Here is a 26,746-nt window from a genome sequence, read left to right as displayed (position 1 = left end):
GGACCACAGAACAATGTGCGTCGCTGAGCAGATCCTCGCTGGATGAGCAGATCTGCAAGAAAGCTAAGGCAACTTCATGTAACGATGGCCTCTGTACCATTGCTATGAGAGGGATCGTGTAGGGTGTTGCGGCTGGTGTGGCACCTCTGGGTGTTCAGGGTGTTTTAGTGGAAGAGAAAGATAATTTGGTCACCGAGAGTGGGTACTACTCTTGAACATGCTTTCTAATGCCTGTGCTAAACCATATGATCATGGCACATCTGATTTTCTCTGGAAGAGTTAATAGTGAAGAAGAAAGTTAAAAGGGAAACCCCTTCCTAGGAAACACACTTGAAGACTGCAGCCAAAGCAAGATTCAGATGAGGACGTGCTAGCCAGCAGCAGGACTTACCCAGGGGCTGGTGAGCTCTTCATTGCTTGAAGTCTCGAATAACGAAGGTCTCCGGAGGGGAAGGCTCCAGCTGCCATGGGAGCTGTAGGGTTGCTGCAGTAGCAGTTTCTCCAGGCTCTTTGCAGATGGCCAGGATGGATGGTCACAATAAACCCTGTTGGGACTCGGGGATGCCTTCTCTGGTCTGCAAGCCTAAATTCATTACCATCCCCAGCAATCTTCCTCCTCCGTTACATCTTCCACCAGAGGAACTCAAAATATTATCTCGGTAACTGCTACTAAAATTAACTGTCATTTTAAGGCTTTTCACACAGAGAGGGCCTTTTTTTTTTAAGTCGGTGTGTTATGTTGTCATGCCAATGTGACAAAGCTGCTGCTCGATGAGACGCGTTCCCACCCAGCCCTTGCCCTTGCCCAGGCTGCTCCCTCGTGGCCCCTCGCGCGTGGTGATTCACCAGCAGCGGCTGGAGCTCAGAGGCGAAGATAGATTGCGATGGAAATAAAAGGAGTGACTTTTACAGGGCTTTTATTGCCAGCCTGGGAAGTACAATACCGCATAAATAAAAATCATTACGGTTATGACAGCTCTGTAGTCCCTGGAAAATAAATAATACTTTGCACGTACATAGTGCCTTTCATCCAGGAACCTCGGAGCTCTTTGCTCACATTAATGAAGCCTCACGATGCCCATAGTAGGATGGTAAATACAGCATCCCCCTTATCAGATGAACATACCAAGTCAGAGAGTCGGCACCTTCAGTGGAGAGAGGACAAGGCAGCAGCTTGAGTTACACACAGCTCTTCCACTGACGTGACCGGGGCAAATCATTTAACGTCCTGGTCATCTCAGTTGTTTCCTGTAGGTGGAAGCCACCAGTGGGCAAGCACAAGCGAGATGCTCATGACAAAGTCGTTGACTTGCTAATGGCGTGGGGACACAGCCCCAACAGGCCAGCCAGCTGTGGCTCATGTTTGCTTACTCCAGTATCCTCAAAATGCTGCTGAGCATCGTCCCCATACGGACATTTTTACAGCTGAGTTTTAGATAAATAAATAAATCCGAAGGAAACAACCCAGTGAAAGTGGATGGTTTAGGTGCACCAGTATCAGCAGTGTCATGTGTGAGGTGGGTGAATTCCCTGTAGATAGTGTACGTTGGGATCCATCATACATGGTCCAGTTATTTCTCCCATACGGAAATTGCAGATAACTTCATTCCCTGCTCATTGCAATGGCCTGAGAGGGTACAACAAGTCTGGGGATTTCCAGACCTGCTTCGATAGGGTCTGAGATGTTGTAAGGATGTTTGGATGGGAACTGTTTCTTTTATCGTGCTCACATGTTGGGTGTACAGCTCTGTCTCACTCTGACCCCTTCCATATTGATCCTGCATCCTGTATCTTGGAGCTGATCTCTGCTTTTCTCTCTGTTTTACAGGGTTACCATCCGTTGCCTCATGAAGCTGAAATCGCACACACCAAAAAACTGTTCAGAAGGAGGAGAAACGACCGGAGGTAGGTGAAACTTCCTTAATGTGTTTTTTTTTTTTAATCTTCTCCATTGCACATCTTCCCCACTGTCTCATGGAGTGTCTTTGGACAATACTGCTGTTTAGCAACTGCCAGCGTTGGGTTAATGCCATGAACCCTTATTTGAACACGAACGTCCTGAAAATGCAGTCTGTCCATCCCCCTGGTTAATCTTTTAAATCTGGGGTATGTATGTCCTATATTGCTCCAGGAGTATCTTAAGGACCTCATCTTCCCCTTATACTTATTCCAGCATAGCCAGATCCCCCCACTTGTATTAGAAGAGGCAGCTGGCAAGGTATTATCTGTAAAAGCTTTGAGTCCTTGCAACTTGCTTCCTCTCTTTCTATTCAAAAGCAAAATTTGCTGACTTTTGGGGTCGCCTGCAAAGTGGGTATGGTTGAGAGGGGTTTGCAGCAAGCATCAGATGCCTGTCTGCGTGAAGGAGGGCATGTGCTAAACAGGCAGCTGAGTTCCTGTGGCATTGGTGATTTCAATCCATTGAGTTAATTTAATTGGGTCAATTGGATATTTCATTGTGTAAATTGCATATTTAATTATATGAGGGCATCTAGAGTCCTTGATATGACTATGGTGATTATGGTTAAATGTGAAAATAAATGGGGAATAAGGGAGTTAGTTGTACATGCACCTTTATTTCTGCCGGCGTGTTCTGCTGTGGCTGAGACAACACAACGGGGGCAATAAAGCATTTCTAAAACTGGGAGTTTGCAAGGTTAATGTTATTTAACAGGAGAAAAAGTGGCCAATGTTTTCTCCTAGAGCGATCTGAAACCTGTGTCTGTGCTGTGATGCCTTACGGGGGGATTTTCAGGGGAGTCCTGCAGACACCTGTAATGGCTGTTGGAGTGTGTCCTCAAATCTCCCCATCACTTTTCGACTCGTGAACAGCCACGGTGTAGTTAATTCTGTGCTTGGTTTGGTTTTCCCAGATTTTACCGAGCAACCAAAAAACAGCTGAAAAGAGCTTGCTTAGGCAAGCTAGAAACATTCTTCTGTGGGCAGGGTAGTTCTCAGCAGCAAACTCCTCTTTCTCTCCTCTTTGGGGCTCCCTCCTTTTTTCCTGTATGCAATTTAAAAGACGATTTCGTCTTGTGATTTAGGAAAAAAAAAAAAGGGCTTGTTTCAGCTGGGTTGCAGCCCTGTGATCACTGAAAAATGGTTAAAACCAAGCTGAAGTCTGCTTCTGTTGCAAGAGAGAGCTGGGTGGGCTTCCTCGCAGCGCTGGGCTGGGCTCCCCGAGAAATCGCAGCAGAGGTTGGAGCATCCTGCTCCCATCCCGGCTCACCCAGCGGGTCTTCCTCCATCATCCGAAGAGTGCGTGATGCTGTGGGAGAGGAGACCTGCAGAGCCAAGGGATCTCCTGCCTGAAGCCCCATGCCCAAAGCTGCACTGGACCAGAGCCATGAAACTGCGTGTTGGTTCTTCCCTCCCATCCGAACAACCAGCCAGTCCTCGGGATCACGCCAGACGTGTATTTCTACTTCTTTTTCTTTCTGGTCCCTTCAGATAAACCATCAGCAGACAGAAGCATTCAGTCCCCCAGGGCATCCCTGCCTCCCGCGCAGATGGCAAGGAGAGATACCAAAAGAAACTGCCTTGGGCTGGGGCTGGAAGATCGCGGGGTGAGATACAGCCCAGACCGAGTAGCACTGGGATAATATCCCAGGAGGAGAGACAGAAGCCTTAAAACCCAGTTGATACGGCATCATGCGGGAGGAGATGTGGGGCCGTTTCAGCCCTGAGCAGTCACAAATGAAATAAAATGGAAAGAGCAGAGGGTATGCAGTCCTGCCCAAGTCCTCCATGGACATCCATGGTGGTGTCAAAGTTTAGACAGAAAAACATACTTATTTTAATCGCAAAAAGCTAAGAAGCCGAGGTAGAGGGAGCTGGAGTGAAACAACAGTCTCTTAATTAATTATTTAAGCAGAAGAGGCAAGGTCCCATCCCCTAGACTTCAGCTGGGGACCTCAGCAGTTCACATTTAATTGTAGTGCTATTATCTTAATGTCCCAGGCATCATTCTGAGGGAGAAAAGCTTCATTTTGGAGCTGGTGGAGCCACACAGCGGTATGAATGTCCTTCAGGATGAGATTTTGTGGCCAGCAAAACAATTGGGAGTTACGGACTTTTTGTTTTAAACCTCATCTGGATACAGAGAGACTCAAAATTGCAAGAACGTGGATGGGGCATCGGAGGCAGCAAAGGCTTGGGAGAGGCTGAGCGGGGCCATTTGGTGGTGCATGGGTTGGGAGGGGGGTTGGGAAGCAACTCTGGATGCCCAAACCCAAAGGAAGAAGATCTGGTTTCTTAGAAAGGAGTTGGTAGCAGCCAAGGGTGGGAGTAGGGTTGACATGCAATGGATTTGCAAGAAGAAAAGAGGTTGTCCTGCTCCGTTGGTTAGAAGTAAGTGTGGCCCCAAAGCCCTGGCGCAGTTGGGTCTGATTTTCATAGGGCAGCTTTTCCCCTTCTCCTGAAGGCGATGAGCACTTGGCACTAAGCACCCAGACCCCACGAGCAATGCCTGTCCGTGGTGCACCGTCTCTCCCTGCCCAGGACCTGCCTCTTTCGAGAAGGATGACACATCCCGGGTGACCATGGTGGGCATCTTCCTGCCATGTCCAGGAGTCCCTGCTCACAAGTGGACATCCAGCTTGGGTCGAGGAGTCAACCCCCAGGCCGACATCTGCGTGATGCACAGGCCCAGCTGGCCTTGCCTGGTGTAGCTGACCTTCAGCTATTATAAAAGAGCTGATAAAGCACATCGGTACCCAGAAATCTGCCTTTTTTTTTCCAGCTGGTCTTATAAATGATACCGGTTCCCCAGAGCGCGTGCGGGCTCCTTTCCCCTCCCTGACGGTGACATTCAGAAGGGGCCACGTCTTGGGCTAGCGAAGCACCTTTTGTTTCTCATGCGAAACGACGCTGACGTCCGGCCGTGCTATAAATAGTGCCCGTCCCCACTTCCTTCCCGTCACCTTTCCTCGGGAAATGCTGTCACCGCGTTGTGGAGGAGCACGGCTCACCTACCCTGAGGTCTCTGCCGTGCACCTTTCACTCCCATGGGCAGAAGCAACCCTATGGGCGCGCAACCATAGATCTCTCCTTCTATATATGATACATTTTTACGTTCCATGAATCATTTTTCCATGTGATGCATGCCTCATTTTTTGTATAAGATAGAAACAAAGAGCAGATTATTAAAACAGGTTTTGACTTCCCAGTTGAGAACCACTGTGGTCCTGTTTGACACATTTTTGGTAACAGCGATCAACATCGGAGCCACATCTGGTAGAGAGTTTGGTTGCACAAGGTGTTAGAAAAGCCTACAGGAGGTGGCGAGGTTCTTGCCACAAAGAGCTTATAATCAGCGCAGGAGACCAGGGAGAGGTATCACCCTCCCTACCGGCCCGGCAGAAATCCTGTGCCCTGTGTTTTCTCTCTTGGTTTGGACACACGAGGTGTAACTGCCACCTTCTGATGATGAGGGTGATGGAGGGCATCGCTGCTTGATGGGAGCATTGAAGGAGAACAGCAGAGGCAAGCTTTTTCATAGATGCCCATGTGAACAAGTGTTGAATACCAATGAGGATTTTATTGCCGAAACACTGATCTGCTGTTTGCTGCCACACAAGACCTACCCTACCTAGATATCACCAAAGGCAACTTGGTTTGACCTCCCGTAGGCAACTACCTCTAGTGAAGGAGGCATTTTCCCTGGGTAGTGGCAGAACCTCTCCTGCCTTTATCTCATGCAGGTAGTCAAGAGAAAAGAAATACTCTGGGACCCGTTTCTCAAGTCGTCTCCTGCCCTTCGCAACCCGCTGCCTCTCTGCTAGCGGAGCACAAGCTGGGACATGGTCTTCTTGGGCAGGTGGGCTCTGAGTTTGGCCCCTTGTTTTTCAAAAAGTTCCCAAAAACGCCATTTCTTAAGTATCTATTGAAGCATTGCAAGTCAAGTTGGTGCTGCACAGGGTTTCTCTAGTTCCCACGGCATCCTGGTATGATGTGTTTTGGGGTGGAGGGTCCGGCTGTCCAAACCCCATGGCCCGGAAATGCACTCACAGAGGCTTGCACCAGCCTTGTAGGAGGGATAAGAAATGTTCCCAGTTTAGATAGGATTTACAAGAAATATACGGTGTCACGATGGGTTAAGACAGGTGAGTCTGTACCTACTTCTTGGTCTTCTGGTTAACAGAGTACTGAAATTGTTCTGCGTCACCTGAGGAAGGGGACAGTTTTGCTGAGGACCAGGAAAAGGTCGCTGGGGAAGTCTTAAAAAGTTTGCGCCATCATAATCACATTGGTTCAAGCACATCTTTTTGGATTCAAAAGTCAGATCAGGCTGAATGCCTTACCAAAAGGAAATCCTCATGTGTGCATAGATGCTGGCTGGTCTCTCACGGGGCTTTTGATGGTCAGTCTATGGGCAAGGATAGAAGATGATAGAGAGAAGTGCAGCATCGTGTCTTGGAGAGAATGGAGTAAAAGCCTAAGAGTTAATCAATCCCCTCTTTCCAAAAGGCATCTGAATTCCTCTTTTCCATAGAAAAGGTGTGGATCCCTTGTGCTTCCTCCGTGCACAGCTGATGTATCTCCAGGCTTTGGGATGACCAAAGCCACAAGAAGCTGCTTTGCCCATCCTGGCCAGGGCTGTTGGGGACCGCGGCCAGCCTCAGGTGAAGGACCATCACCCTTAGCTGTGGCTGAGCTTTGTGTCATCTCCTACTTCTCCTGTTGGATGGGAGTTTAAGAGGGGTGTTTCTGCACTGGGAAATCCATCCTTCATAAAGCCCTTGTATGGGGATAAGGAGCTGGAGCAGAAGACCGCGTAGGTCCTCCTGGCTTATACACGGAGAGAAGGGGTGGGAGCAAAGAGGCTCATGTGCTTTGCCCATCTCCCTTCAGCATGCCCCAAATACTTACGGCTTTTGACAACAGGATTACAGAAATGTCCCCAAGTTTTCTCTTGCGTTGTCCCAATTTGCTTCCTACCGTTAACTTGGCTTTACACTTAAATGGTCAGGAAAAAACAGTCTGGATTTTTTGTGTGTGTGTGTGTTGTTTTCTGTTTTTAATTAGATTCAGAGCTGGGGGAGGCAGAAATATCCTCCTTCCCCGGAGAGCCCCGGGTGGCTGTCAGGGACGGTTTCCTCTTCCTGAAGCAGGAGGGTTGTGTAAGCGCCGCTGACCCCTCCTGCTCGCGCCCACGCCGAAAACCGGGTTAGCTGGGGTGAGCGCACGTGGGTGGACTCCCCTGTTCTGCCTGCCTGCTCGGAGCCCGGCTCATCCCGACGGGCCACCACGTGGCTGAGGGACCTCCTGGGGCTCAGCCCCGCTGGTCCACGTGGCCCCAGCCGGGGTCTTGCACGGAGGCGAGCGTGGTCCTGCATAGGGACGGCCCAAAGGACGGTCACGGCGGGCTCGGGGCCAGGCAGGGAACGTCCCAGATCCGCCGGCGGCTCCGCCGAGGAGCCTAGGCAAGCTGTGATATATTTCTTTTCCCATTATATTTGATTTTACAGACCCTCAGGGACACTCAACCACCTACAGTGATTAGTTCAACTGATTAAGCCGCTTTTCCTCTTGTGGCAAACTCCTTTTGTGAAGGGTTTTCAATAGCCACGCTGCTCGGGACATTGTTCCTGTACAATTTCCTTTCAAAACACCATAAAGGGCACTCTACCACTTTACCCTGTCATAAAACATCACAGGAATCAGCTTTGCCCAGCTTGCTCCTTCGAGGGCAAGATCTCCTCATTCAGGGAGAAGGTATGGGGTCGGGTGGGAGTTGCAGGACCGCGTGATGCTGGAGTGAGATGGAGCCATTAGCAAGGGGGATTTGAGACGAGATGAGACATAAAGCAAAAGTTTTCTGCTTTTTTTTTTTTTTGCTGTTTGTTAATATGAGGATCCAGGGTCACCCAGGGAAGCGAAGGATAAAATAAACTTGAAAGCCCAGAGAAGGAAATGCTGCTTCGCACATGTCGGCTGGTGCAGCCTTGCCCGGCAGAGGCTGGGAGCGGATGTGGATGCTCTCAAGGTACCCGGGGGTAAACGGCACAGGGGGAGAAGGGCTATTTCTGCTGAAGGAATGCGCTGCTATGAACAGCAAGCCAATAAAACTGGCCATTTAATTCAGACTGGAAACCAGAGGAAGGTCTGCCTTGATTGCCACCAAGGGAGTAACAGATGTAGGGAACTGGAGGGGGTTGCAGTGGCACAAGGTCCTTCCTCCCCGTGTTTGTAGTTACTCCCATACCCTCTTGCAAGGCTATCGGGTAGGTCCTTAGGAAGATCTGGTGTTGTTGGGACCTGGCTAGTCCATCAGCTGCTCTTTGGGCAAGGTAGTGATGGAGTGGGGCAGAGATGGTATCAGGAGAGGTCAACCAGGAGCCCCTTCCTACCCGCAGAGCTGCGCTGGCCAGACATGCTGGCATCGCCCAACCCTGCTGCCCTTCCTTCCAGGCGTCGAGGAGAAGGCTCTGCCAGGGGTCACAGTGCTGGGATCCCGCTCCCAGGAGGAGATTGTTGAGAACAAAGCCTGCACCAGGCTCCCCATTGAAGGAGCGGTCCTTGAATGATCAAAAAGCTGCCTCCTGACGACCCGTGGGCATCCGGCTGGAGGTGACTCAGCCATGGGTGGAGCTGCTGGACGGCACTGCAGCTTCTTGTCAAGAGGGGCCTCTTGGAGCTGAGAACTGGAGGTAGTTTGGCTCCATCAAGACCCCTCGCTGCCTTTGCACCATGCTCTGGGCTCAGTGAACAGGACACAACATGGCATGGCACTGTAATAGTCCAACACCATCCCAGTGCAGGAATCCCATCCCCAGTACCTACAGGACACAGATGATCAAATAGCTCCGCAGAAGCCATCTGAAGTTCAACCAAGTTTATATCTAGCATCAATCCTAGACTGGCTCATCTTACAGCCACTTGCCTGCCCCAGCACTGTCCCCAGAGCTGCACACGTAGGGACTTCCCATTAGCCGAGTGGTCCATGTGAAACACCAGTAGCAGTAAGGTGGAGCAGTTGGTGTTTGGCATCCATTGGGGAGTTTGTTTTGCCTGTCACCCATGTCTCAAGCTGTGGCGGGGTGAGTAGGGGTTTTCCACCCAGCTGCTCTTGTTTCTGCCGTTGTGATCACCGCTAAGCCCTTAGGCACTGAGGGTGTCAGTGAAAATATGCCCAGCCGTGAGTCACCCTTGAAGGCAGATGGTGTGGCTGCGATCCTGCCGGCAAAACACACCGTGAAAAGCGATGCCGTATTTACAGCTCCTTTCCCGATGCTAGCAACAACTAAAAGGATTTTGCATTTCATGCGATGCGCGAAAACGTACTTCTGCGAACGTCAGAGCGCTCCGTGGGCTCAAGACGAATGTAAAGAGAAAAATAAACCTTCGTGAGTTCAACAGGACACGCTCCACATGAGCAGGACTTCAGGAGATGCGGATCCATTACTGTTCTCCGTATCTGCTCTGTCCTCCTTGTGTGCCTAGCCAAAGGCATGGTGCAGAAGGGTTAAAAGATACTCATCTAAGCAAATTTAATCCTTTCCTTTCATTGTTCCTTTTTTTTAATGCCAGGAGGCAGTGGCAGGAGAGAGCTGGGTGCGTTTCCCAGCTGCAGGGTTGCCACCTCTCTATTGAGAGCGGCTTTGTCATTACATAAAAACTCTACAACACAAGACTTTTTATTCCTTTTTTTTTTATGATCTTGGCGACTGAAGTGACCCCTGTCCTGCAGACTAAATTTAACCTGAATTACCAAGCTGCCAGTAGACTTTATGGCATCAGGAGGCTTTTTGCAGGTTGTTTTTCTCCATCTCTACAGCTGATTGAAAGACTTTATGTGCCACCGGCAAAACATTTTACTGTTATGAAACCTCAATAGAAATGTAATGGCCTGCTGGATAAGCTCAGGGTCTTATGATGTTACTTCACAGAGAGCAAAATAATTGCTCCAGCAAAAAATCCAGGAGAACTTCAGTGTGTGGCTATGGTGGAGGGACACCTGGTTTCATCAAAACTTTGTATTTATGAGGTATCTTTCTTCTGTGTGGCAGCAGGGGCTGGGCTGGAGGACAGTGGGATGTTGGTACCAACAGCTCTTCAATCCTTTTCTGCTGCTACCCATTCTTGTGAGCGTTAGGCAATGGGGGGCAGGAGCTTGTGGTGGCTGAACAACTAGGGAGAAGATTAGCAAACAACTGCTCTTGTGTTCAAGGCCCTGGGGGGCACATGGGGGACCTCATTTCAGTTCTCACCTTTATTAGAGACTGCTGGGATTCACCTCCATGATCATGAAGCTCCATGAAGCTGCCCTTCATTTCAGATGCCCTAGCATATCATGAATCCATGCAAGGAGCTAGCAGACGCTGGACCTTGTGAAACCTGCACCGAAATGGAGTGGGAGCCGGACAGATGCAACAGAGCATCTCGAGTGACACCACCATCTGAATCCCACTGCATGTGTCCATAACTACGTTGACTATATATGAACTGGGTGCCAAAGTTCCTGTTATGCTCAGAGGGGATGCAGTCAGTGGAGTTGGGAGGATGGTTCATCTCAGCATGAAGCAGGCATTTGGCCAGGTGACTCCCTCCACAGTCTCCACCACCTGTACTGGTTGAGCTGCCATGGAGTTTAGATCTCTGTGAAGCTGTGTAACCCCCTCCCCATGCCTATGTGCTCCATGCATTAAATGTTATTTTCTCTTTTTGTTGTTCTGTACGCTAAGCATGTATGCATGGGGCCTGAAAGTCTCCACCATGGCACTCTGGTAAAAGTCCTGCGCAAGACTGAACTTTGTGAGCAACCCTACAATAATGTGGTGCTGCGTGAGAGGAGGGAGGATTCCCCTTCCCCTGGGACAAGGTGGGGATTCCCAAAGGTGGCAATCACAGGTGCTTGGAGAGCCCTGGAAAACTTCTCACTGAGATCTTCTGGCCCCCACATAAGTAAAATGAGTCTGGCCAGCTTATGAGAACAGGTTTCCTTGCTTTATTTTGCCTTCCCATGTTGATCAGAACCAAGGAAGTCTGAAAAACAAAGAGTTGTGAGAGGAGTTGAGCCAAAAGACCTCGTGCCGGAGGAAGCACTGGGACGGGGATTTGTTTCTGGGCTCTCTTCAGCAAGAACAAAGACTTGAGACTGGGCATCCCGTTCTATCCCGTCTCATGGAGGGGAAATCTCTCCTCAGCCAAGGAAAGCAAGGGTTTCCACCGTGACATTTTTATGCTCGCAGAGAGTGCCGCCTTGGCACTTCTTGAGAAGCTTTGAGGGCAGCAGTCTCCACTTCAGACCATGCTTGCCATAAGTATTTCTGGTGTCTGAAGAAAATGGGCTTGTGTCTGTACCTGGAAGATGCACATGGCTGATGAGATCCCTCACCCACATTTAGCTCGACCCCTTGTTGAGGCTGCCTGGCTTCACTGGCCAGAACGAACCATCCTTACTCATCAGCTGGGTAGGTAGATCCTACCTGGCTCACCTGGGACACCTGGTCACTGGTGTTTCAGCAGCCTGGGTGAAGTCTGTAGTTGGCTTTTTTGCCCTTAGTTTTTTGTAAACAGGTGTCAACAGAGCAAACGGTTGTCATCACAGGTGGAAGGGTTTAGCCCTGAGCCCCTTAAAGGCATTGCCAACTCCTGCTACAACCCCTAACTCGTTTTCACTTCAATTAACAATTTGCACCTTCTTCTAGAAGGTTTCTTCTAGAAGGGAGCTGGTGAGTAGATGCTCAGTTCGTGGATCTGCTATGTCCTAAGGCAGAAGCTGGCTGAACTGGGCGGGGTCTGAGGAGATGGTGGCATCTCAGGACGTGCGTGGCAGTGATGCTTTTGGCGCTTAAATTTCAGACAAAACGTGAGCTGACCCAAGCCCTTGGGGTTGGGTGGGATTTGGGGAATTGTTTGATGAGAGCTGTAGGGTCCTCAGCTCTGCCTAAGCTGTGTTGTGGATGTATATGTGCTCCCTTGGATTTGGTCCTAAATGTTAAGAGAAAAGAAATATATATGCCTAAGCGTGTCATGGGCACATGAAATCATGGGAGGGTTAGGAATGGACCCTAAAGCAGTGTGGCTTGTGGTCCTGTGTGTGAATTTTAAAGCTGTTGTCTAGCTTGTGTTTAAAGGACAATATTACTTTATTTTACATGAAAATCTGCTGCTCTGCATTCGTTATTAGCTGATTGTGAGTTCTCAGGCATCATCTTCTTGTCCACTGTTTAATCTCTTACAAAAAAATGGTTTTCCCTTGTTTACCCTCCTTATCTTTCACTCTCTGCTTAAAGATATATGTATACGCCCATATGTAACCAAGATATATATATGTAACTAAGTTGTCCCAGCGTTTTCTCTCACAAAATGTTTTCTCAGTGAGACTTTACCAAAAGAAAACTCCATGCTTGTTCCTGCAAGCGTCGCGTGGGATCGCAATGGCACGCGTCCTCTTCTGGCCAGGTAGTTTTTGTGCTGGAAAGATTGCTAAGAAAAGCCCAAAAATCACTCGGGAGCGTGCCATGCAAGGTATTTATTTGAAAACTCTTTACAATAAGCTGACAGCCCGTGTTCATGCAATTTTCACGCTGCCTTGAAGGGTTGCACTATTTCCAGAGCCGCTCCCATGCTGATCTATTCATGGCCAGCGCTAGGGCTCCTTTCACAAATAAAAATAGTCTCAGGAATGGCCCTCACCCTGGATTTTAAGATTGCGAGTTATTTTGGGTGAAGGCGAAGGTGAACAGTTTTACGGCTGATGTGAACGTGTCGTTTTTAAGGCTGTGAAATTTAGGGAAAGTCTTAGAAATCCGTTTTCAGAGGTCACCAGGACAAACCTCTCCTGCTGGGCGAGTGAATAGAAATGAGTTCATAATTACAGAGTATAGTAGGGACACGTTTGCTTTTTCACTGTTTTAATTGAGGTTTTTCAGAAAGGAAGAGAACTTAAAACAATACAGAAATGTCTTTTGTTCTTCCAGGGCCATTTACTGAGGGCTTTGCAGTGAGAGGAGAGGATGTTTATTAAAGAAAGCAACAATATCAAGACGTTATTTTAGTGCCGGAGTGCTGTTCCGAGCTGGAACAAAACGAAATGTTTTGGATGGACTGGGTACTTGCTGAAAACTAGCATTGAGCTACATGATTTGCAGTGCTTTTAGCGAACTAAACAAATGGTGTTGGAGCAGAAGAAGAAGGAATTGAAAAGGTTGAAACACCCTTTTCCTTCTCAGCACGATTTCCAAGTCAAATTAATTAGGTTTAACGTGGGTCTGAACCCATGGAGCAGCATCTGGAAATCAGGTTTTCATCCTCCTCCTTATGCTCCTGTCCCCTCTGTGCCCTCCTGGGAGCTGATGGGGGTTACTGGAGCCACCACGGAGACTCTCTTTGGGGGTGCAGAGGGAACATCCCAAACCCACCAGGGATGTCACGGCTGTCCAGGCTGAGCAGGGTGCAGGGGAGTTGAGCCATGGTGGGCTGTGAAGAGCTGCCGTTTGTGGGAGAGCTCTTCTCCTGAGCAAACTCAGGACCAATAATTTTTTTTTCTTTTTAAGGACAAAAGTCAGTCTCTGGTGGTGTACTTGCCTGCAATGATGGGTGGCAATGCTAGCATCTAGCTAAATCATAGTGTTTAGAGTGCAGCAATGCAAAAAACTCTTCTAGGCAGCTGAAAGCACCTAAGCAGAAATGCTGTTAAAGTAATAGTCGCTGTCCTGCTTAAGATTTAGAAACTTTGACAGGCTGCGTTCTCGGGAACAACCCCACTAAAGGTGCATCTCAGAAAGGAATCATAGACTATCTCGAGTTGGAAGGATCCCATAAGGATCATCGAGTCCAACTCCCTGCTCCTCGCAGGACTCCCTGAAACTAAACCATGTGACTAAAAAAGCTGCAGCGGCTGAAGCTGAGCATCCCAACAAGGTGAAGAGCTCCTTGTTGGAGTGCTGGTCCTTCACGATGAGGTTCCTCAAGGATTAAGTGTTCATATGCATGAAAGTCCCAAACAAACAGTCGGCACTTGCCCCTCCTGCCTGAGCAGAGCCGGCGGTCGCCGATGAGCAGGGCATCAGCCAAAGGGTTGGTTACAGGCAATTTAGAGACAGATCATCGTTTCTTTCGGTTTGATTGTCAGCCACATCACTGGGAGTTATTACACTAAATTAATTCTCCGAACTGCAGGTCCCCAGGGGAAAATATTGTCTTGGTGGTTTGTTCCTAAAAGGGCTCAGCTGGGTGATTGCGTTACTGCGGCTTAATGAATTGCGGCACGTGAGCTGGGCGGCAGTAATTGCCTGCGCGTGCCGCTGGCTGTGCGTGCAGAGTGTCTTGCGCTGCAACCCCTCCACCCAGCTGGGAGATAACTCGCCTTATCTTATGGTTGCCATGCCGTTCTGCGTCAGCAGAGGGGGAGGAGTTTTTCATTTGCAATTAGATGTGCTAATGGTGTGCTGGAGCTGGTCAGGAAGTCAGTAAGAGCAGGAGGAGAGCTGTGATGGGTCACACCAGACCACCTGGCTTGGTGACCAGCAATGGACACCAGGAAGAGAGTGAGAAGAACAGGCTATGCATGTAATGCTACTTCCCAGCAGTGCTCTCTTCTTAATGGTTGGACTTGATGATCCTAAGGTTCCTTTCCAACCGAAATGATTCTATGATTCTCCAGGAATTTACACTTTCAGGGTCTGCAGGACCACATTTGCTCAGCTTTGTGTTCAGTACCTCCTGATGGGTTTCCTTTCATGACTTTGGCAATGTGCTTTCTGAACCCTTGTAAAGTCCTGGTACTCACATCTCCTATAGCATAGCTCTATAGTTTAACTGTGCATTATGTGAAGAAATACCTCCTTTTGCTTGTTTGAACCATACTTCTTTTCATGTCATGAGAGTTAAAGTGCTCACATGGCTGTGCCTGCTAAGTGCCTGTTGACCACTACCTTAGCTTTTCAGTTGTGTTCAGCAAAGTGGGAGTCAGCATTTAAAACAGATTTTGCCATTTTGAAAGCAAGACCATCAACAGAAGCATTCAGCAGTGCCTGCTCTGGGATCACAGAATCATCGAATGGTTTGGGTTGGAAGGGACCTTTAAAGGTCATCTAGTCCAACCCCCCTGCCATGGGCAGGGACATCTCCAACTAGATCAGGTTGCTCAGAGCCCCGTCCAACCTGACCTTGAATGGTTCCAGGGATGGGGCATCTACCACCTCTCTGGGCAACCTGTGCCAGCGTTTCACCACCCTCACCATAAAAAATTTCTTCCTTCTGTCTAGTCTGAATCTCCCCTCTTTTAGTTTAAAACCATTCCCCCTTGTCCTGTCACTACAGGCCCTACTAAAAAGTCTGTCCCCATCTTTCTTCTAAGCCCCCTTTAAGTACTGAAAGGCTGCAATAAGGTCTCCCCGGAGCCTTCTCTTCTCCAGGCTGAACAACCCCGACTCTCTCAGCCTTTCCTCATAGCAGAGGTGTTCCAGACCTCAGATCATTTTTGTGGCCCTCCACCCGGGGCATCTTGATCATCTTGGTTGTATTGGTGTTGCTTTGGTAGCTGATGATGTGACTTATTTACTTTTAACCAACCTGGCAGGAAAGTCCTCATCGCATGGGCAAGCGTAGGGTGCTGTTGAGTCAGTCAGCTGTAGGAAGAGCCACGGGGAAGCGATGCAAGAGCTGTCCCCAGGGAAGACAGCCAGAGATGAAACAACGCTGTGGCGTTTTGTTGTCCATCAACCTCAAAGTGCTTTTTGGCAGAGGGCTGCTCTCGGCAACCCCCCTTTCCCTGCGAGGAAACTGAGGCAGAAAGGAGGGAAGGGGCTGTGGTTGGACCTTCCCCCACCGCAGACCTTGCAGTGAACCCATGGCCGCCAGATCCTTGTATGTGCGAACCCCGTCACCCATGAGACTGTCCTTCAAGGCTGCTCTTTCAGTGTCATGTAGTGCAAAACACAACCGTCTACGTGATGCTATTTCAGCCGGCCAGAATTGAGGGAAGGAAATATAGCGGCAGGTTCCTCTGCACTAGGAAACCGATCTGTTATTGAAATGGCTTTCTCTTTGGTGGAGTGTTTCCGGCATGGCTCCTCAGTACTGGAAATGGGTTTATCCATCTACACGTTGTTTTCCAGCACGAGTTCATGGAGGTGGTGTCAGCAGCTGGTTGCTGGGGTGAATATAAAGTGAAATAACTTGTTTCTTTCTCCTGCTTTCAGTCCTTGAATATAAATGTGCCGTTGCTGGTGATTGCTTGGAACGAGCACCGAGGGCTTTCTGCTGCCAGGTTGCTCTCCAAAGTTATTTGGCAACTGAACTGAGGGGTAAGGGCAAGCAGAGGTTGATGCTTTCGATGGGCAAAAAAAAGGTTTTGTGCCATCCCCTGTGTCACACGAATTCTTTCCAGGAGACCTGGCCCATTTGAAGAAGCCCAGCAGCACTTCAACAGTGTGGCCGCACAGTTTGGGCGGCGACTTCCAGTTTTTGGCCCCAGCAAGTAGCCACCCTCTCCGCAGGAGAGCATTTACCACCCGCTGCTTCTCCCCGCAAGCCCAAGTTGGGAACGTTGGCCCCGGAGACCTGGGAGGGAGCAACGTGCTGAAGCTCTGCAGGGCCTCCTGGCATGGTTAGTGCGTGAAGAAGTTGCCAGCTCGAGTTGTTTGGGCTCTTGTTGCAGAAACAATATTTCTGTCTGACCCCAGTTAGCAACTGATGTTTGCAAAATAAAGAAGTCAAGGCACTGGAAATACTTTCCATTCCCGCTCTTGTCTCAGCCCAAAATATTAGTATTAAAAATATTGCATCTATTATATGCAGCTAATATCTCTGCTGGCACGTAAATCACCCAGGGATTTTTCATCTCCATATTAAAAAAAAAAAGTTAACTACGCTCTATTTTTGGATATTTGTTAACTGTTCTGTTTCCATTTATTCCTACTAAAGCCACAGCAGTCTGTCTCCAAGGGACCATCTGTGGGAAAGAGAGTCCCTAGATTGATTCGGAAGGTGCCGGGGTCATTAACAGGCATGAAGGCACTGAGTATCTGCTCTTTCTCTGATAATGTCTTTATTTAGCGTGACAGCCTCCGGGGCACGCGTGGACAACAGGCTTCTTTATTTCATTTAAACTAACATTGCTCCATCCATTCCCAGCATTGTGCAGATGCTAGGGATCATCCCGATTTCCCGATTAAAGCTGGGGGTGCTGGTCCCCAAGCAGCTACGTGGCCCTGGAGCTGCAGAAGGTGACCCAGCTCTGTGCCTCCCCCTGAGCTGTGTGTTCCATTCCAAACGGATGAGTGGAAACTCATCCAAGAGAAAGTAAATTTTTGGAGTGGATCAGACCCCGGCACAGCTCGGCACGTCCATGTGAGCATTAAGGGTAGCATGAGAGAGGAGGCAGGAATGGGGTCAAGAGGAGACAACTCTTCTTTTGACAGTGGGTCAGACTTAGGTAAACATTTGGGAAACTGTTTAGGATTGTCACTGGGTTGCAATAAGTCGTCATCCAGATCGATCCTAGCTCCCAAAGCTCTACGCTAAAAGCTATAGCGTGCTGCATCATTTTTAAAGGTGTTTATTTAATGTGTTTGATAAAGGCTTCTGGCCCACATAAGTCCAAAGCATCTCTGCTCCTTGAGTTGGGGTTTTACCAGATCCCCGTGTCGGAAGTAATTGCTTGCTGTGGACTTTGGGTCAGCTCATGTGTCTGGACAGCTGTTAGAAGATCCTGTCAAATCTTGCCTTAGCTTCTACAGGAAAGACATTTATTTCTTCACTAGAAAGCACTGGTATAAATAGGAGATGGAAAAAACCTAGGATGTCTCCTTGCTTGCAGGTCAAAGAGTCACAGAGGTCTAAAGGAAGACAGCTGAACCAAAAGGCAGCAGGTGGGGGCTCATAGGTCCTATTTAGGATGTGTCTTGAGGGACAGGACCATGGAGGGATGGTGGTGGGCTGTGTCTGTGCATCTTGGCACAGGTTTAAAGCTTATATCTCTTGGAGGATTATCAGATCTCGGGATAACTGATCAGCCTTGGTGTATTTTTAAAGGAGGCAGCCTGGAGTCTGCGATATAAGCTCTTTTACTGCATAGTAGTAAAAGATGAATCTATATTCATTCAAGTCACATTCTTACCAGTAGTCCAGGATCTGTGTGTATTTGCGCTCAGTGGATTTTTGGGAAGCATCGTGTACCGTGGTTGTGTCTTTCAGGTTTAAACTATCTCAACTAAACTGGATTCAGTTCCTGGTCCCTGTATTTTCCTATGGTTTTCATGTAATTTTTGCAGTCATGTTTACCATATGCTAAGTATCCAAAAACATAATTCCAAGCAATGTAGCTTATGAAGAGAACCATTTCCAAGCGATTTCTACATGAAATCACTGCAGTGATTTCTACACCAGTCTGGGCCGTCAGCCTTGAAGTCCAGGGGGTGTCTTCCTAGCCCGTTGCCCGCTCTGTGCAACAGGGGCCTCCATCTGGACATTCCCTAATGATTTGTGGGAGATCCAGCAAAGCATTTAAAGAGCTGTTTTGGAGCTATCTCGCATGCCATCTGTACTTGGGATGTCTTTCCCAAGCTGGTGTTGCAAAACAGCTACTTAAATTCCTCCTGAAGATTCATTTCCATGAAGCTTAGAAGAAAATAGCTGACTCAGGCAGCCTGTGCGGCCAAGCGTTGCAGCATATGAGGACTTTCATTGGACTTCAGCAGTAGGCGAGTTTGCTCTTCAATGCTTTGAGTCTGCTCTGATGGACTTTGTGCCGTGTCCTTTCAGCCCAGCAGCGCTGTCTCTGCTGCTGCAACACAGCCTGCAGGCTGGGTGCTCATCCGGTGGTCCCGTGAGTGACGTGTCCATCACTGTGGTGGGAGAAGTAGTGGACACCAATGGTGTGAAGTGATGCTGCAAGAAGGCACAGGGAGAAATCGGGTCCGTTTTTGTGTTTGGAAAGGCCAAATCAGTCAGCATCCCATAGCCAAAGATTGTGCATCCCATGATGAACCGTGCTTTGTGTCAATCCTACACCCGTTTTTTAGATGCGTTATTGCGTGAGCACCTCGGGTGTCTCTGTGTGTGTGAAGCCCTTCAATCATAGAATCACAGAATGGTTTGGGTTGGAAGGGACCTCTAACGGTCATCTAGTCCAACCCCCCTGCGATGGGCTGGGACATCTTCAACTAGACCAGGTTGCTCAGAGCCCCTTCCAACCTGGCCTTGAATGTTTCCAGGGATGGGGCATCTACCACCTCTCTGGGCAACCTGTGCCAGTGTCTCACCACCCTTGTCATAAAAATCAATGCTACCCTGTTGGTTTATAGTGACTCTAGTTATGTTGTAAAGGCCAAAGGAAATCATCTTTAGCAAACAAAGACAGACGTGATGTCCAGGCCCAAGGGAGGGTTGTCAGCAGCAGCTGTACCCCAAGACCAAGATGGTGACAAGGGGAGTTGTTCCCAGGTAGGTGGCTCATCTGAGGGTTTCATAATGCTTTTCCCAGCAGCCAGATGCTGTGAGCCTCATCAAAAACATCTCTACCCTCATAGTGTTGTTTTTGTTGGCTGTGCTTGTCTTCTGGAGTTCATTGTATGTTTTCAAGGATGCGTACGTGTAAGACCTAAAGCACGCATCGTGTCTCAACTGTTCAAAGATGATTTGAGATCCTGATCACCACCATTCTGACAGGTGGATTTTCTACACTTCCAAAATGCCGTGTCCATCCAGACGCGTGGGCTGGGTCTAGTGATCGGGATAGACTTTAAACCTAGTGACAGAAAGGCATAAAAGAAGTGTGAATAATTTCATTTTTGTTTTCAGGAGTGAACATGACATCTTGTTCCCTTCTCATCTGAGAAAAATGCAAACAAAAATGAAACTGGAGCCAAACAAAACCAGTTTGAGAGAGAAAGCCAAAGGGAAAACACACAGAAGTCCTGTGTTCTTCATCCTTGGAGCTGGTGGTTGTTGCTTTCTGTGGGGTTTTGAGGTTTTTGATTAAATTGTGTGGAACCGTCAAGCTTATTTGAGTGTTTCCCACTCTCAGTCATAGCGAGGATAGAAAATGTCCGTGGCAGGACTGCGATGCTCCATACACCAAAGCAATGCTGAGTTATCATTATACATGCGCGTAAAACGTCAGAGTGCCTTTGGAGGTAGGCTTGGTGAAGAATACTTTGGGGGGGAAATCAGGCCTCTAGAATAGAAATTCCTCCTCATTATATTAATAGCAACATTTCCATTGACCTCCCAGTGCAGGATTAGACTTCCAGGACCAGTTTTAGATGCTGTAGAATTCCACCAGCTCCTAACTGGATTCCTCCAGGCCTTCCAGTTTGGACCATGATGTCCCTTAGGTGTCCAAAGCCAGTGCCAATGGCAAACTCCTCCAGCAGCGCCCGCTCAGGGGTGCCAGTCCGGTTATTTGGGGAGCTGCATCCCCCACTCATGGGATCCAAGACTGCCACGTAATCTGCACGGCTGCTGGGGAGAGAGGGAGGATGTGGTGGTGGAACGCCCTTTTCAGGGCAGCTAGCTAGTACAGCCGTGAAGAACCCAGTTGCTATCAGTCTCTGTGAATTTAACTCTTTCAGTGGTGTCTCTAAGAGTTGTATTTGATTTCCCTCCCTCAATGGAAAAGTACTGTGGGATTTTCAAAAAGGAGGTGGCCCTTCATCCCATAGAGCCAGCCCCACCAGTCCTCCGTTCGCAGGCACAGTTGCTGCATGCCCTGGGGAGGTTTTACTCTTCCAGCCTTGGGGGGTGCCACTGATAAGTGGGATCTGGGATCCTCGTAGGAGTGGAAGATCCCAGAGAGTCCATTTCTGCAGCAAATCTTAATCTATCCCTTATAATGGCAATTGCTAATTAATTGCAGACATGTTAATAGCAAAGCTGACCATGAGATACTCCCAAGACTTAGCATCATATTCCTGGGCCTGATCCTGGCACAGAGATGAGATCCTGCCTGGGCAGAAGAAAGGGTGGAGAGAAACTTTCTGTCTGCAGTGAGGACCGTTTTCATTCACCAGAAGGATGAAGGGGAAGCAGAAGGTTTGACCTTGGTCATGGCACCACTCGTTGTTCTCAACCACTTGCCTGAGTGGCTGCAAGTCCATATTAGTTGTTAACTGCTGGGTGGCCCTGGCCATGCCCACCAGGTATCAGGCTCTGCACGAAAGCAGGACAAAACCAGCATCCCTCCTCTGCGAGGAGCTTAGCGTGCCCAGGAGGGTTTGTCCTGTGGGAGAGTCGCCTGGGATTGAGGGCAAGCGTGGTGTCCAGGCAGGTTCTTCAAAGACAAGAGCCAGGGTGTCCAGAGCATCCAGCCCCTGAGCCCACGGACGGGATCTCACTCCGTCCGGCTGTACGGTATGCTCTGCACCATGGGTGAATGTCTCGAGTGCCAGTGGATGTAGCTCCTTACCTCTCGGTATTTGCAGGAATTTCCTAACCAAATCTCCGTGCAACCACCAGGAGAATGTAACCCCGCGTTGTCCTCCGGCTCTCCGCATGCCAGACAAATGGTGGGGGCTCTCAGAGGACTTGTCTCGCTTGGGGGGATATGAGCAGGGCTGACGGGATGGAGCAACTGTGTTTTAGACCACAGCTGTCCACGTGTCTGGAGTTATTTTCCCCAGCCTTATGCCTTCCAGCCCCTTTCCTTGGGAGCAAACGATGTAGTAAAAACTTGCAGGAATCCCATATTTCTGAGCACGTAGGCTGGTAATCACCGAGACAGCTGAAGCCTTAGATTTGTTTGCGTAGGCTCCTCTGACAGAGCAGACATTTGTCAGATCTAAATTCTGTTGAAAGGTATCTCATTTAGTTAATTAAATAAAAAAATCAGTGGAGAAATGATAGCACAAGCAATACCATCCTATTTCCAGCTTGGCAACCCTGACTGTCTCCCCTTGGTTTTTAGTTCTTCTGCAGTTTCTTTGTAACTCCGAACGTCTCTTAAAGTTTCCACGTTGACTGATGGCCAAATCCCTGGTCCCACTGAAGTCAGGGGGAGTTTTGAGCTGGATCAGAATTTGGCCTTTGAAGTGAAAATAGTTATTTAACATTAAACAGAGGCAGGAGGTAAGAGACTGGTGTGCTCTCTAGATACTTCTTGTAGCTGAAGCAGGGTCCCCCACAGGCACCATGTCCTTACAGCAAAGGGTGGGCAGAGAGGGACAGAAGGATTTCCCAGTAGCTGCGGCATTTTTTGGGGGTGAATTCTTCCTTTTCTCAGAGATGTTGCTATGTGATTCGAGCTTCAGCTGTTCCGCCCTTTGGCATCGCAAGCCTAAAACCCTGAGCTGGGAGGTGCCTTTGGGTTCCTACGTGGTCTGGTTCCCTAAGCTTGGCAGGTCACCCTAGGCCACCATCTCGGCTTTCCTGCCTTAGAGGAAGCACGAGGTTGTTTCCATCAACTCAACCCTCAGTGGATGCACGTGGTGGGGTGCCCTGCTCCTCATCTTGCCCCTTCCCGGGGCTCTCTGTGTTCCCAGCACCTTGGTCACACCTGAGAGCAGGGATGGGTTATCCCAACCTCCCGGGCTTTGCGATGCGGTGCAGTCAAAAAAGTTTTAAGATCTTGGCCCTGTTCTCCTTGCTTTGGCTCCTCTTTGCTGCAGAGTCCTATTTCTTCTTGGCTTTTCTTCTTCTCTGGGGTGTTGGGAAGATAAAAGCACATAACGAGTCTTTGCCTGAGTGCTGGATTATCGTCTAGACCCCTGCCTGCTGCCAAGTCACGGACGTTGCTTCTTGTTTGCCATTCTCCTTCCTTTGCCTTTTATTTCTTGCAATTTTTTTTTTCCTAGCTTGTTTAACTCTGGTGTTTTCCATCCTGTGGTCAGTGACTGCAGAGCTTCGGTTTGTGTTTGCTCTGCCCCTTGCCATGGGGATATTGCCTTTTAGTGTCTTCCACGGGGATGGAGCTGCCTGTCCTCTCCCGGTTCTATTGCAAAAGCCCCAAACCGAACATCATCTTGCACATTCCACGTTGGCTTAAGTGTTTTTTTGTAATCTTAAACCTTTTTTTTTTTTTTTCTTTCACAGCCCTTAAACAGAAACTGTTTGGTTTATAATACCATTATGTCTTTAGGAAAAAAATGTCCCTGCGTGCATTTCTTGCAGGAATTTATAGCAGAGGTTGGTTCCCAGCTCATTTCCAGGCGTTTTGCCTTATCTCTGCTTAAATTAAAGCTGTGTCTGTGTGCAACTTTTGTCATTTCTGTGCAATATTTGCAGCTTAAATACGGTAGCAGTCTGTCTGGCTAATAACCCAAGAATAAAAGTGCACCCAAACAGTTAAACTCAGATGTTTGAGGCGAGAGAAGAGCAAAACCACAGAAAGCAAATGCTGAATTATATCAGCAAGACTCTTGCACACTGAAGCATGTGAGGGCTCAGCACTAGATAAGGGTTTTAACTAACTTTTATTTTGATATTCCCCTTTTAATAAGCGTTGCTCTTTACAAAGCGGTTTATGTGATTGCGTTACTGAGAGGAAACAAAGAAATGCCAGGAAAACTTGATGTGGAGAATCTGTACTCATAAAATGCTTGTAAGCTCCAGCAAACAGGAAAGCTTCCCCCATCTCCTCTTTTTTTTTTATAATTCCCTGCCATTCAGCTTGCAAAAAAAAAAAAAAAAAAAAAAAAAAACAATCCACATTGAATATCTCAGAAAACCGGATCCGGTGGTCTGAGACTAAACACAAATTCCTTCCACTGCCACCACGAACAAGCCTCTTCGTCCTGCGTTCGCCAAACACGAGCCCTCGCTCTTTATGGTTAAGAGCCAGTTGGCCTCGGAAAATAGGTTTTAACTCCTGGGGGTGCCAAGGAATACAGATTTGATGGGCAGATGGCTTTGGCAGGCAGGGTTGGAGACTGTTTAGCCGCTGACCATTGAAATGTATTTGTGAATGGCCCCTTCCTTCGTCCGAGCGCCCTTAGCCGAGCGGTGCAGATGATGAAAATAAAATTAATTGCTATGCGACGGGTTTTAAATAAATGCTGCTATTTATCCGAATGGAGGCGGGGATTTGGTGTAAGGGATGAGGCTGAGCAAGGGGATTATAACAGCTACAAAACCAGTACGGATGCAGACCGGTGCGGTCACCGCAGTGCTCACAGTTGTTTCCTTGTTTCGGGGGACGATGCTGCGGAGATATCCCTTGTGAGCTTCCAGCGCTGCTCCCAGCAGCCTTGTAAGGAGCTGAGCATTAAAACATCCCGCGTGGTCTCGGAGCCAACACTGAGCGTTAAAAAGGCAGCGGGCAGGCAGGGAGCTGCCGTCATGCTTAGGACTAACCCTGCAGAGTCCCAGGCAAAGGCAGCCAATACCGGGACCGTCTCCATCTTAATTGCATCCTTGATGCTGGCATGCCGGCTCTGCTGGGGAGAGCCATGCTGCAGCCCGTGTGGAAACCTGAATTGTCTGAGGCTGCCAAAGCGTTTCTTCCATTCAACCGTTGGTTTTTTGGGGACCTGCCATCTTGGCTACTGGTTACGGCCAGCACACAGGGGCTTGCTCACCCTTTCTGAGCTGCTGTAGTTTCTCGAGCAAACCATTTGCGGGCAAGTCCTCCTCTTTGTGCCTGTTGAATTTCCACGTTATCCGCTTGGAGCCATATTTCCCCAGCCTGCTATCCAGAGGTAATGGTCCTGGCTCCCCATGCTGCCAGAGCCACGCGTGGTCCTCAGCTTCTTCATCCATGCACACGTCCTCTCCCAGTGTGGCAACGATGAAGGACATGTATAAAGAAAGGCCAAACAAAACCATTTGGTGTGGGCAGCTCTTTTACTTGGTAATTCGCTTTTTAGCTTTTTTTGCTCTCTTAGAAATTCCCGATGCGCTTAAAATGATGCACTGCAAACCAATGCCATGTTGGTACAGCAAAGGTGGCAAGCAAGAGGAGGAAGCGATGCTGTAGGCCAGGCTTAACAGGAGCTCCTTAGGTCTGTAGAAAAAAAAATCTCCTGTTATTTTTTGCCTGACTGACTTCCTGCTGCTGAGCTGGGACTAACCAGGTCCTCCCTGGTTTAGTGTGGAAGCAATACAGAAAACACAGAAAACTGGGAGAGATTTTCCTGGGAGCCAAAGTCATGTTACCTGACTGTACATGACAACTTTCAGCTGAAATATGCCTGTTATTGAAAGAGATTTAGAGGCGTGAGTTGATACTAGGTTGGGTTAGATGCCAAGAAATTGGCTCCCCTTTTGTGGTAGGGAGACCCACAGAGCCCACCTGCCAAGGGCCAGAGTGTTTGGTGGGACAGAAGATGTGTTGACCAAACAGGACCGTGCAGGAAAGGATGTACTAATGACTTCCTTTGACTTTCCAGGCGACAGCAGAGACTTCCCGGCGGGAATAAGTCTCAGCAGCACGCAGATCATCAGCAAGGTGGCACCAAACACAACAGGGACCACCAGAAACTCTACCAAGGTGGCCAGGCTCCTCACTCCTCAGGCAGGACGGGCCACCACGGCTACAGCCAGAACCGGAGATGGCACCACAACCAGAAGCACTCGCCCAACGACAAAGAAACGCACAGAAATGCCAAAGAGACTGAGAATTTGAAAATTGAGGACACCTCCGTCTGCACGGTGCATATTCCCGTGGAGACGCACCGGGGCCCGGAGGCTGTGGAGAAGCAGTCTCAGCAGTACATCCAGGAGTCGGAGACCAAGCGGAAAGACAGTATTCACGAGCGCATTGGGGAAAGACCCAAGATCAATTTGCTTCAGTCTTCCAAAGACAGGCTGCGGAGGAGACTAAAAGAAAAGGTACTATTTCTTAGGGGAACGTTGAGTTTCCTTTTTCCAAAAGTCTGGCTGTTGGCCATTCTCCATACAAAGGGTGGGTTGGGCTCAAGGGACCTTGCCATGAGTGTACCCAACTTATCTTAATCTCCCAGTGTCAACTCTTCTCTTGAAGTGTCCTCATGCTTCTTCAGGAGGCCTTTTATTGACACAATGCTCGCCTCCTTGGTTGAGGTTGAGGTTGCTACCAGTGTGTGTTCTCCAAGAGGGACTGGGAACTCTCCCCCTACCCATGCAGAGACCCTTGGGGAATGCCGGTGCACGCATGAGCCACAACACGGGTGCTCCTTCCCCGGGGGCTGATCCCAGCTGGCTGCCTCCTGGTCTGTAGAACTCATTGGCTTTGCAAAGAGGTCTAAAAGAGGCAATTTGTCTCCACAATTACAGAGCTTTGACTTTTGAGTGCTGAATAGTTGGAGTCAGCTACTTAAAAGTTGATATCCATTTATCTCAGCAATGAATTGAAATGCCCTTATCTTTCCCCCTTCCTTCCAACAACCCAACAATAACAAAAGTATTGCATGCAAGTGACGGAGGAGAAATCCTTTTTGGAAACAATATTCAGCCTCAGATTTCTGAGGAATTCGGAGATGATATCTTCATTTGCCCTCTGTGAAACTCAGATTCTTTCTCTTGAGATTCTTTTGTCAGACTGGAAAATGCATCCGTGGGGATATCTCCAATGAGATTTCCAAAATGCGTAGCAAAAATAACCTGAACATACACAATTCCATGGGAGTGCATGTTGGAAATGTATACCTTTGAATGCATGTGCATTTACTATTTATGTATATGGCATGAGGGGGAGGAAAAGAGTTTGTTAGTTATTTTTGTGTTCCTTAAAGCAATGGGAGTATAGCAGAGACTTTCAGAGTATTCGTTTTAATGCTCTCTCTGCGAATTCATAGTCTTACAAGACATCACATAAGCACACGCTCTCGGTGGGTGTAGTCAACACAACTGGCCTCCTGATGGGAGTTTTGGACAACTCCAA

The 26,746-nt window shown here is 48.6% G+C and overlaps 1 protein-coding gene across 6 annotated transcripts in view; it reads left to right on the top strand.

Moving 5' to 3' along the window:
* Nucleotides 1-26,746, top strand: part of LOC142075125 (CBP80/20-dependent translation initiation factor-like) — a 148,209-nt gene that overhangs the window by 78,724 nt on the left and 42,739 nt on the right. For all 6 annotated transcript variants that reach the window (XM_075136160.1, XM_075136161.1, XM_075136159.1 and 3 more), the window contains 2 exons: nt 1,829-1,905; nt 25,275-25,716. In XM_075136160.1, coding sequence (XP_074992261.1) covers nt 1,829-1,905; nt 25,275-25,716 — 519 coding nt within the window. The remainder of the gene's footprint in view (nt 1-1,828; nt 1,906-25,274; nt 25,717-26,746) is intronic.

This window comes from Calonectris borealis, chromosome W (assembly GCF_964195595.1).
Source record: "Calonectris borealis chromosome W, bCalBor7.hap1.2, whole genome shotgun sequence".
Lineage (NCBI taxonomy): Eukaryota > Metazoa > Chordata > Aves > Procellariiformes > Procellariidae > Calonectris > Calonectris borealis.
Note: the sequence above shows the minus strand (reverse complement) of the source record. Positions and strands in the feature narration are given on the sequence as shown.